Genomic DNA, 13,238 nt, shown 5'->3' on the forward strand with positions numbered 1-13,238 from the left:
CCATAGGGTGCTGGAATAAATTTTAGTGGCCACTGGAATAAAGTCCAAGAGATGCTGAAAAATCTGCCCCCTCCAGCCATGTAACATATCAGTAATCAGAGTTATAATGACTGCTACACAATGTTTTGTCAACCTGGGATGCTGGCATTCTCATAGGGTGCTGAATTGATTTTAATGGGCGCCTGAAATAGATTTCAAAGGGTAAGCCTGCAGACTAAACTCGCTTCACATGGAATAAAAGCAAACACATCAAGATTATTAACAATTAATTGAAGCATTGTACAAAGCGAGTTATTCTGAATAATAAAAAGTCTTACTGGAAAGATGTTTCGAGTGAAGTTCCTCAGGGATCTGTTTGTTTGTTTGTTTGTTTGTTTTTTTAAGAAGGAAATAGGCAAGAATTGGTTTACTAATAGGGTGGTCGATGAATGGAATAAACTTAGTAACCATGTAGTAAGCGCTGAAACTATCAGTTGTTTTAAAAAACGATTGGACAATTTTATGGATGGGGATGGCAGGTGGTGATGGATACGGGGCTGCCTAGTGTAGGTCTTATGGTCTCTTGCAGTCTCCTTTATTCTTATGTTCTTATGTTCTATAATATCTATATGGACGTGCAGTAGCTCAGTGGATATCGTGTCGAAATAATGAGCAGGTGGTCATGGGTTCGATTTCCAGGATCCAATGTATTCTTCTTGCGATGGTTCCCGACAGCCCTGGCTAGGCGGGGAAGTAACCCAAACATCGGCCTAAATAGAACCAGCGGATTGCAAATGACATAGCATGCCCTACCAAGGGTTTTTCACTTTCCACTTCGTGGGATTGTGATAGTGAGTATATATGTTATATATTAGTGATATAGATTATCTATATATTCCAAAAGGCTTCTTCCACCTTACAAGGTAGATAACGTGCAAAGGCATGCACCCACCCAAACCCTTCAGTCATTTCTATTTTATCTTAGTTCCTTGTGGATGATATAGACAGTAGGTTTAAATCTGATAACCAGTCGAATGAACTGGATCCTGAAGATGATTTAAACAGTCTAGAACAGGGCTGGGGAACCTTTTTGTGCACGAAGGCCACCTTACAATTCATCGTCCCACAAAGAGGCCGCACTGAATTTTTTTTTTTTTCGATTATTTTATCCCTTTTTAGGGGAGTGACATCACTGAACACGGTTAACTTTGCTTTCGTCTATGTGTGTGGTGTATATTATAAGTTTCAGGTGTATAATTATTTCAGACTTAAAAAATATTCAAGGTCTTTTAGAAAAAAGAATATGTATATCAAAGGCCGCAGAAGGCCGCACTTGATGGCCCGGAAGGCCGCATGCGGCCTTAAGGCCGCAGGTTCCCCACCTCTGGTCTAGAACAATGGTTTAAAAAGTGCTGAATTTCAGTTCAAGGAAATCCAAGTTGTACATTATATTTCTTAGCTTATCTATTTAACTAATCTATTTACAGCTACATATCATTTAACGCCTCGCCAATGTCTGGAAGGTTGGCTTTGAAGGAAGCGTTGTACCAGTTGGTGTTTACATAGAGAACCTCGCCCGCCGTTTCGTAGCGCATGCCGGAACGATCAAAGAAGGAGAACTCGTCTTGTTCGTTTTCCCAGTAGGCCACTCGCGCGAACCCACGAGACTGTGGGAAAAAAAAATATATATATATTAATTAGTTTTCATGTGTTATACCGACGAAAAAAAAAAATCCCATGGGAATGAATTTGCTTCCATTATGTACACGAAATAAAATTGTTTGCGGGAATTAAAAAGTCTGAATATGTTCTTCTAACAAGGATGGCTAAGATATTTGCACAAAGTCTACCAATATTAGTAGAGACTGGTGCGCACGCACACACACACGTACACACACACACACACACACACACACACACGTACGTTAGATGGACGGCGAGGATTGACGTTCTGAAGAAAGAGTGAAATTCTCGTGGATCTCAACGGAAAGGAAGTACCTATTGTATTTACAGGGGGGGATTGCTTGTGGTGTAGTGGGAAAGTGAGGAAAAAGGAGAAGGAGAGGGATTACTGAGGGAAATGGAAAAAAAAAATGAGGAAGGGGAGGACTTGGTCCAAGAAACCAGACGGCTTGTAAACAAACGACGAACCGATGATTTGGATTTTGATGATGGGACTAACAAAAATGTAAAGATTAGAAACATAGATAAGAGGAGTTCAATGGAAGGTGAGGATAATAATTTCCAAGGATTTAATGAGGGGGCGGCGGATACGAACCTCCCCCGACTGGCAAAACTGGAGGAAGAACTTGAACAAATGACCGAACATTGGGAGATTAGGTTCGGTAGAATGTCAAAAATTGCGGAAAGGGTTGAAAGATTGGAAGAACTAGAGAAGGCGAACAAAAACTTAACTGATGAAATAGAAGAACTAAAAAGACAGCTAAGAGAAGTAAAAGAGGAGAATGAAGAATTAAAAAGGAACAATAAAGACAATAAAGAGGCAATAGCAAAAGAGGCACAGGGGTGGAAGAAAATACAGGAAAATAGTAAAGTTGCATTTATTGATATAATTAAACAGCAAATGAAAGAGCAAACTGAAGACTCAGTTATCAAAGTCATGAGACAGAAGGAGAATATAGTAAGAGACTTACACATAAAAAGAAATGTATAATTATATTAGGTATGGAAGAGAAGTATAATTTTAATGGAACCACAAGAATCAAGGAGGAAAATGAAAAAGTAGGCAGATTACTAGAATTAGTTCAGGAAGATGAACCTGAAATAATTCAACAAATTGAAGAGAAGTTTAGACTCGGAAAGTATAGTACAGATAAGACCAGACCAATTAAGATTAAATTCAGATCACAAACAACAGCAGAGAATATCTTAGCAAAAACAGGGAAGCTAGCAGCAAGTGAACAATACAAAACGGTATGGATAAAAAGAGAAATGAATAAAGAGGAAAGAGAGGAAAAAAATGAAAAGGAAAGAAGCTAAAGAAAAAAACGAGACCAGAACGGAGTCAGAAAAACAAGAATTCTACTGGAGAGTAGTGAATATGAAATTGAAGAAATGGACCATAACAGAGAGAAACAAAAAAGAAACAGAGAATGCAATGGAAATAACAGAAAGTTAAGAGTATCCTACACAAATATAGATGGATTAATAACAGGACTGAATGAACTGAACGAGTATCTGAAGGAAAAAGATCCGGACATAATGGGAATTGTTGAGACAAAATTAAAAGGTCCACTACCACCCAACAGCATAGGACACAATGCATATAATTATTGGATTAGAAACAGAGAGATAAAACAAGGGGGTGGGGTTATGTTCCTGACTAAGAAGGATATAAACGTGAAGAGTGTCACTTATGGAAAGAACAGAGTAGAGATGATTATGATAGAAGTAGAAGACAGAGATAAGAAGAGCAGAAAGTTTGTAATAAACTACGTGCCCCCAAAAACAGCCTCGTGGGAAGAGAGTGAACATAAAAGTATGTTAGAAGACACAAGAATAACACTAAACAAAATAATGGAAGATGGAGGAAGAATAGTTATGATGGGCGACTTTAATTGCAAAGAAGTCTGCTGGGAAGAGATGACCGTAAAGGGTGGAGAAGACTCATGGGGAAATGTTCTACTTGAGATGATTATTGACCACACAATGACACAATGGATCCAAGAGAACACTAGGAAATGAAGAAGAACCATCGAGACTAGACCTAATAATCACATCAGAACCTGAAATAGTGGAAAAGATAGAATACCAGGCACCAATAAGTAAAAGTGACCACATATTGATAGAACTAGAACTAAATGAGAAAAAATACATGAAAAGAAATGAACTATATAGAAAAGGAAGATTGATGTATGAAAAAACAAATTTTGATAAAATAAGAGAATTCTTTCAAAATGAAAACTGGGAAAGAATACACAAAGAAGATACAACAGTAGAAGAGAAATGGAATATTTTGACAAAATTTTATAAAAAAGGAGTGGAAAAGTATGTCCCAAGACAAAAACAAGAAAAAGAATATGTAAAGTGCTGGTACAACAAAAGCTGTAGAGTGTTGAAAGACAAAAGAGACAAAGCTTGGACCAAATGGAAGAAACGCAAAAGACCTGAAAAATGGAAAACATATACTTGTTATAGAAATGAATATGTACAAGCGTACAGAGAGGAAAAGAGAAAATATGAAAAAGATGTCATAGAAAAATGTAAAGATCAACTAAAACTATTCTACAGATTTGTAAACAACAAATTTAAAAACAAACAAGACTTGGAGAAATAAAGACAAGGAGGAGTTGAATACACAGAGGAAATAGAAATGGCGGAAATTATGAACAAGCATTTTAAATCAGTGTTTACAAGGGAGAATATACAACCGGAAGAGATCAAATGGAAAGAGAAAGTCCCCCCTAAGAAAGAAATAGAAGTAACAAAGAATGAAATAATGAAACACTTGAGTAATATTTATGTTAGAAAATTGCATGGACCAGATGAAATAGCATACTGGATTTTGAAGGAATGCAGAAATGAACTGGCAGACAAAATACATAGCATAATAAGTAGTTCCATGAAAGAAGGAAAAGTTCCAGAAGATTGGAAAAAAGCAAATATAGTACCTATATATAAAGGGAAAAATAAAGAAGACCCTACCAACTATAGACCAGTCTCTCTAACAAGTACAATAGCAAAAATTTGGAAAAGAATTATCAAAAGTAAATGGGTAAAATATTTAGAAAAAACAGCGTGCTTAATCCAAGACAATTTGGATTCAGACAAGGACGATCATGCGTCACTAATTTAATATGTTTCTATTCAAGGCTAATAGATATAATACAAGAAAGAGATGGATGGGCTGATTGTGCATTTCTTGACCTAAAAAAAGCCTTTGACAAAGTACCCCCATAAGAAGTTGCTTAAGAAATTAGAAACTGAAGGAGGAATACAGAGTAAACTGCTGAAATGGATGGAAGAATTTTTGCTAGAAAGAAAAATGAGAGTAGTAATAAGAGACAAGCACTCAAGATGGGATGACGTAATAAGCGGTGTTCCACAAGGAACAATTCTGGCCCAATAATGTTTGCTATATATATTAATGATATGGATGAAGAAATTGAAAGTTATATGAGCTTCTTTGCAGATGATGCAAAACTATTGAAAAAAGTGAACACGGAAGAAGATTGTGAGTCACTACAGAGTGATCTAAATAAAGTATGGGAATGGAGTAGGAAGTGGGAGATGGAATTCAACACTAATATGTGTAGTATAATGGAATTTGGAAAAAGCAAAAACAGAATAACAGGATCATATAAATTGGGAGAAGAAGGAATAAATAAAGTTGAAAATGAGAAGGACCTGGGAGTCGTTGTTATGAATAATATGTCACCTGAGAAACATATAAATAAGATTTTTGGAGAAACTTATAATTTAATAAGAACAATCAAAGTGGCATTTGCATACCTGGATGAAGAAATGGTGAAGAAAATTCTAATCACCCTGATAAGACCAAGATTGGAATATGCTGCAACGATGTGGTCACCAAGTACAAAAAAAAACGTATAAAAAAAATTGAAAGAATACAAAGAGCAATTACAAAATTGGCACTAACACTCTCAAAACTATCATATGAAGAGAGACTAGCAAAACTTGAACTACAGACACTAGAGCAAAGAAGAGAGAGAGGAGATTTGATAACTATTTACAGAATCATGAAAGGTATAGAAATTATTGATAGAGAGAATCTGATAAAATGGGATGATAGAAATACAAGAGGGCACGGAAAGAAAATCAAGAAAGACAGCTATAGAAGAGATGTGAAAAAAACAGCTTTCCTCACAGAATAATAGACAGTTGGAACAAGTTAGATGAGAAAGTAGTGTGTGCAAAAACAATACATGAATTTAAAAATAGTTTAGATAAAATGAGATATGAAGACGGGACCCCACGAGCATAGCTCCCCTTCCCGTAAAATACAACTAGGTAAATACAAATAGGTAAATACACACACACACACACACACACACACACACACACACAAACTGAGACTGAGAATAAGAGAGCAAAGCGTGGAGGGAAATCAAGTAAACGAGAGAGAAAATGGAAATTGAAGAAGTAAACAATTGATAGAGAAAGAGAGACAAAAAAAATGAAAATAGAAAATTAGTGTAATGAAATGTACATGCATCTTAATCTTTCATGAACTTAGATGACCTTACCTCCAATAATCTCAAAATACTGTGTCGTTGTCGAAGGTAGGGCAAAATGGCAGGTGCTGGAAGTTTCAACAGCTCCATCAAGTGAATCTCCACTGCAATCTGAATCGAAACAGAGTAATAATAATTGATCCAATTTAGTGTTAGTCTTTCAGAACTTATACTCACAGAATCTATTATTTTTTCAGCCCTAAGTGTATAATAAGTAATGTAGTTTTTCTTATATACTTTAAGTTGACAATGGAAAAGACTTTGATATTTTTTATGATTTAGATGTATAAAGAAAGATGCCTTTTCATCCTTTTTTTTTTTACCTGTCCGACATAATCCAAAATCTTCGATGATGTTAATTGTTTCAGCACATCCCATTCGGAATCTTCAATGTCCACCTTTCAATAGATAATGAGAATTGTAATAATGAAAGTTTATAAAGATATATATATATTTTTTCTTCTTCTTCTTCTTTTTTCTAGGGCACAGGTTTACACGTAAGCAATTCTGATTAAAGTCAACTGTGCTAATAGCTTTGGCTATTTTGAGATACAACTTCCTCAATTTGAAGAATACCTTTTTGTCTCCATAGTTCAAAGTATGAACAAAATCATTCATGATATCAATTCCATGGATAAGGATGTGTAGAGATAGGCGCTGATGAATACCGAAAAATATGATAATATTGTGTAACAGTACAAAAAGCTGTTGACACTGACACCGAAAACTTAAGAATTTTTGCATCTTACAGAGGTTTCTTCTGGGTGAGAACTGCAACTCCGATGGCTATAAGGTCTACTTTCGATGAAGAGTAGGTGAAGAATGATGCATAATGGCTGACCGTGATACTTTGTGAATGTATGTAAGTACATATATATATATATATATATATATATGTATATATGTATATATATATGTATATGTATGTATACATATGTATATATATATACATATATATGTATATATATATATATGTATATATATATGCATATATATATATATATATATATATATATATATATATATATATATATATATATATATATATTGGTGAAGCGTGGCAGGAGATTCTCTCTGAGGCATATTCTGTTACGTAGTATATAAATACACATGCCCAGAGGAGGACTGCACGCCCCTTTCAGTCTACGTTGGAAGGACGACCACCACATTATCTAGAAGAATCACCATGCTCTAGCAACACGGAGGACCCAAGCAACACCACTGGACCCAGCATCGACGCCACCTCGATTGGGAGACTATGGTAAAAAACACCGAAGTTGTGGCAAAAGAAGAGGACCCACAGCGCTTGGCTATCTTGGAAGCCATCTGGATAAAGGAGCTGCAACCTGCCATTAATAGGCAGGTAAATGATTTCGCCCTCCTCCCTAGCATGAAACCTGTTCGGAGGAGCCAGATGGACAATCCCAAGACATCGGGCTCTCCTCCCCAGAGGCTCCCCATTCCCCGCGAAAGGGAAGAACTTCCTACCATACGTCGTTCCCAAAGACTGAGAAGCAGATTGGCGCCGAACCCGGGAGTGACCTCCCCGAGTACCATTTCCGTATACTTGTGATCTCTCCCAGTGTTCGTGGTCCTGCGTGTGACTTCCCCCAGTTGCAACACGGTGACTTCTCCCCGTGCTTCCCATTTCATTTAAAATAGGCTCCCTTTCCCTTTCTTTTCACTTCAACTGAGGATGCAGAAATCTATTTTGTTGTGCTTGTATTTTGTTTTTTGCTGTATTTCTTGTATTCTGTTTATTGTGTACTGTATTTTTGTGTTTCCTATGAATTTTGGAAATTTGATTTACTCCCTTTCCCCCCACCCAAAAATCTACTTTTCGCAAGCTTGAGAGCTCACGGAAAAAACCAATTAATAATTCTTTTGCTGTCGTTTTCAACAGAATATATATATATATATATATATATATATATATATATATATATATATATATACCGTAGGTGGAGGGGAGGGCTTCACAGTTCCCTCGTATAGAGTTGGCTGGTTTGATGTTCCTTTTTATAATCTGTTTTATTATACGTTCATATACTTTATAGGCACGAGGGAACTGTGAAGCCCTCCCCTCCACCTATATTGGCATGATAGCAATGAGGTTATCTCGTCACCTTTTATACCACCTGACATTAGGAGCCCCTAGAAACCATTTAAGAGAAGTCCATGGCACAACATTAACAAGAAACAACCTGGAAGAAAACACTGAGGTTTTGGAAATATTTACAGATGACAGACGCCTCCCAGTCTTAGAGGCATTATGCATTAAAGAGTTGAACCCAAATCTAGATATACAAGCATGAGACAAATCGCCACAAGCCCAAGCATACGACATTTTGTCACAAAACACGAAGTCGGAGGCTTCCCCTAGCACGGGGCATTTCATCACTGCTATAGTTACCAGGTGACCTCTCCAGGTGACCGGTAACCTCCCCCAGTAAAGAGCAAGTATAGAAACCTAAGTATATAAAGTTACATCATTAAATTAAACGCTGGAATCATTTTCATCCTAACCAGTTACAATATTCCTAAAAGCTGCTGAAGGAGGGTCTTGAACCCGAAATCGCGATATAGCAAACATGACCATGTACAGAATCTTCTTTAATAAAACATTATCCTAACTTTAATACCTCAAAAGGTCAGTGGCCCCCAGATCGTATTACGAGAATTTGAATTTCAGGCAGCAGAAATTCAGGGCTACGCCGATGCTGGTAATCAGCAATAAAAACTGCATATGGACCCGGCAGCACTCACGTCAAAGATGAGGCAAACCCGTGTGCGTTTCTCGCTGTGTAGGTTTTACTGCCAGTGAACAGTTGCCAGATGTCGCTAGCCATTTATAGATTCGTCCTGTTTTCAAAAAAGGATGTGTTTGTTGGATAATCATTTCACTTTGTGTTAAATTAGTAATTAACAATTAGACTTTGTAGGTAACGTTTATTCTAGTTCTAGTTAGGTATATAATTTCAAATATGATAATGATGCCATAAGATAGCGCTGTGCAGGAATTTGCAAATAGAAGTACGTGTATCTGAAAAAGATATAGTCACGTCCTGGGAGGTTGGTACGATGCATTGCATGTAGCTAGATAATGTAGGCCCTTGTGGACACTTAGTTGTAAGCCGAGGTATTTAATATATACTATAATAAGGAGCAATGTGCCTCTGTGTATACTTCTTTCTGTGTGTGGTTGTGTACGTAATGTCTGACAAATAAGATACGCCGGAAAAACGATCTTCTAGAAAAAGTGAAGATGAAAATAGTGTGATTCAAAACTTAAACATTAAAAAAGACTAGGTAATAAAATCCTGATTTTGGATTGCAGCAACTCCACTTCACTACGGGACTTAAATCTCGCGGGCAGCATTAGCTGCCAGCCGTACGACGTGTCGTAATAATACTCGCATCATAAAATATAGTCACCGCTTATATCGATTGTTCTCTCTTTCACCCGTGAATTTTGAAAACCACAGAATGGGATTAAGAGCAGATTAGGGAGAATGTAAAAACACAGGGGCGACTACAATAAATATAATCAAGACTCCGATATGGCAGCGTCGCTAATCCACTTGCTCCTCATGACGCCTACGTGTGCGGCACCGTATGGTAGGGGTTAAATACTTGATTTTTGATGTTTGATGTATGCAACCCACTTACTTTAGCCTTAGATTTGAGCGTAATTTTAATGTAAATTTTTAATAATAGGAATTCTTGTAATTAACAAATTCATAATTGTAATTATTATTTCCTAATTGTGTACAGGAACAAGGCACACAACGGTGCACAGCTGCTGTTGGTAATGGCTGACGTTTACAACAATTATCTTCGTCTACGGTTGTCAGATGTCCTCCTCAAAGAGGACAGTTCTTGCAAACCTTCCACCAGCACCATTCCAATGTGCGCTGTCACTCATGCTGGAGGAACAGTTTATACGGTTAAGTCAGCTTCACAAGAGGGCATTTGTTACAATGTGGACCTCTCAATCGGCATGTGCAGCTGCCTCTGTGGAAACACAGGAAGCGTTTGCAAACATCAATTAGCAGCGTCGCAGTACAGCGCAGTTCGCCTTCCACAACTATACGCCTGCACTGTTGCTGAAAAAGAAGTCTTGTATAAGGTGATATACGGCGACAAACCGATGCCGACATCGAATTTTTTCGATGGCTTATTTGCTGATACACCTGTTAATGCAGTATCTCATGGTAATAAAGAACCAGCTGCATGTGACGATGAGCAAGGAGATGTAGCTGTCGTTATCGAGACCTCCGCAGAGACAACAAATGAAAATCAATCAATTGACACCAGCATTGATGAGTTCACAAGCATGATCAATAGAGAATTAAAAAGAACTAAAAGCACCTGCATGCTCAGCTCCTTTGCGGTATTTGAACAGAGGCTGAAAGCCTGCAGAAATCCTGCGCAGGTTACTACTTTCCTTCGGACTGCAGGCTGCACTATTTTTAAGGCATCGGGGGCGGCAAAGAGAAAAATTCCTTATCAGCCAACGACCATTGCTAGGCGTCAGTTTGGCCAACCAAGAGGCAAAGCTGCCTTACTGAAAGACAAGATAACAAAAAGGAAAAGGAATTTAGCCTTAAACATTTTTAAAAATGTACCAAATGCTAAAATACATTGATGTTTCCATATTACTATACCTATACCTAACTTATTTCAAATCAATCACAAATAAATACTAACTAATAATTAATTAAAACAATTTAGCATGAGGCATTCAAATAAATGTTCTCTAGGTAATTGCCTTTGTTTTAGAATACAGCTACATTTTTATTTATTATTTCGGAAGATTATGAAATACTAGTGTAAACGCCCCTGAAAATCACGGGATTCTGATTTCTCTTAACTTCCAAATAATTCCATCATTTATAGCTTGCTATTACAGTAATTTCATTTGCGTGTTATTCGATTTCGATCTCCTTTAACTATTTAAAATGCACATTTTTTCGAAATAAATTTATTATTTCGTTGCTTAGGCGATTACTTTTGATATAACATTTTCAAATGTTATATTTTAAACCAAAAGCGCATCCAAGTCACTGTCAAATGACATATAAGGATTTTATTACCTAGTCTTTTTTAATGTTTAAGTTTTGAATCACACTATTTTCATCTTCATTTTTTCTAGAAGATCGTTTTTCCGGCGTATCTTATTTGTCAGACATTACGTACACAACCACACACAGAAAGAAGTATACACAGAGGCACATTGCTCCTTATTATAGTATATATTAAATACCTCGGCTTACAACTAAGTGTCCACAAGGGCCTACATTATCTAGCTACATGCAATGCATCGTACAAACCTCCCAGCACGTGACTATATCTTTTTCAGATACACGTACTTCTATTTGCAAATTCCTGCACAGCGCTATCTTATGGCATCATTATCATATTTGAAATTATATACCTAACTAGAACTAGAATAAACGTTACCTATAGAATCTAATTGTTAATTACTAATTTAACACAAAGTGAAATGATTATCCAACAAACACATCCTTTTTTGAAAACAGGACGAATCTATAAATGGCTAGCGACATCTGGCAACTGTTCACTGGCAGTAAAACCTACACAGCGAGAAACGCACACGGGTTTGCCTCATCTTTGACGTGAGTGCAACCGGGGTTCGATTCCCCGGCCGCACTCACGTCAAACACATGAAGACGCTAGAGAGGTTCCACATAAGCTACCTGCAGAAGATTCTTGGCCTTAAGTGGTGGCACCGCATACTTCACACGGAGATACGAATGAGGGCGGGTGTAGATTCTCTTGAAGCTATGATCATGACGAAACAGCTCAGATGGATTGGACACGTGTCAAGAATGCCGGAAAATAAACTCCCGAGGCAGATTTTATATGGAGAACTCGCAGAAGGACGACGATCAGTGGGTGGGCAGCGGAAACGGTACAAAGACTGCTTGAAGGCTAGCTTGAAAAAGTGGGGCATCCAACCTATGCAACTAGAAACACTAACTGAAGACAGAGATGAGTGGAAGGCGACCTGCCAGGCGGGAATGACTTCATTCAACCAAAATTATGACAGAGTGGCTGAAGAAAGTCGAGTTTAAGGCGCCATCGTCCAGCTCTCCCAGGTGGAGAGTACGTGTGTGACATCTGTGGACGTGTATGTGCTGCCCGCATTGGACTCGTCAGCCACCGCAAGACCCATCAACGCTGAATTTCTTTCAGCTTTCAACTCCTTCGCATGGAGTGACGTCATCGTCGAAATCGACGGACAGCTTTAAACAAGCAAGCAAGCATTACGAGGTTAGCAGTCAACAAACGGGGAATCACACCTTAGATCAAGATATAACGAAATGGCAAAGCTGGTTAAAAGGAATACACGTTCAGCGAAACGTAATTATGAAATCAAGGTTGCCAGTCAAGCAAAATCCAACCCAAAGGGTTTCTTTCACCTCTATAGAACAAAAAATAAAGAAAGAATAGGACCAATTAAAAACGATGAAAATGTCATGATAGAATCGGAAGAAAAAATGAGTGAGGAGTTTAACAATTATTTTCTATCGGTATTTACTAATGAGAGGTTAGATAAAGTACCTGACTGCGATCCGATTTTCAGAGGGGATGAAGAAAATAGCCTAACTAATATCAGCATTAGTAAAGAAGAAGTTATCAAGCAGATTGACAGACTTAAAGCTACAAAATCTCCGGGTCCGGACGAAATTTGTCCAAGAATGCTTAAAGAGTGTAAATTTGAAATCTGCGACCAGTTAACTGAAATATTCAATAAATCGGTAGACACTGGTTCTGTTCCAACTGCTTGGAGGCAGGCAAACGTTGTTCCTGTTTTTAAGAAGGGAGATAGATCGACCATAGGCAACTACAGGCCAATCAGTTTGACATCGGTTATAGGAAAAATGCTTGAATCAATAATAGTAAATAGACTCAGAGAACACATTGAAGGGCATAATTTAATTCGTGATTCACAGCATGGTTTCTCCAAAGGTAAGTCATGCGTGACTAATCTTCTATCCTTTTACACTAAGGTATATA

General features: G+C 37.5%; 1 protein-coding gene across 1 annotated transcript in view; it reads right to left on the bottom strand.

Annotated features, from left to right (window-relative positions):
* Positions 1–515: 515 nt before the first annotated feature.
* The window catches only part of LOC143019332 (putative methyltransferase-like protein 24), a 14,948-nt gene continuing 2,225 nt past the window's right edge, over positions 516–13,238 (bottom strand). Inside the window, exons 2-4 of the mRNA XM_076174970.1 lie at positions 6,518–6,592; positions 6,207–6,305; positions 516–1,646 (exon numbers count right to left, since the gene is read on the bottom strand). Coding sequence (XP_076031085.1) covers positions 1,467–1,646; positions 6,207–6,305; positions 6,518–6,592 — 354 coding nt within the window. The 3' untranslated portion in view covers positions 516–1,466. The remainder of the gene's footprint in view (positions 1,647–6,206; positions 6,306–6,517; positions 6,593–13,238) is intronic.

Source organism: Oratosquilla oratoria, chromosome 37, assembly GCF_046742065.1.
Source record: "Oratosquilla oratoria isolate Oo_2021 chromosome 37, ASM4674206v1, whole genome shotgun sequence".
Lineage (NCBI taxonomy): Eukaryota > Metazoa > Arthropoda > Malacostraca > Stomatopoda > Squillidae > Oratosquilla > Oratosquilla oratoria.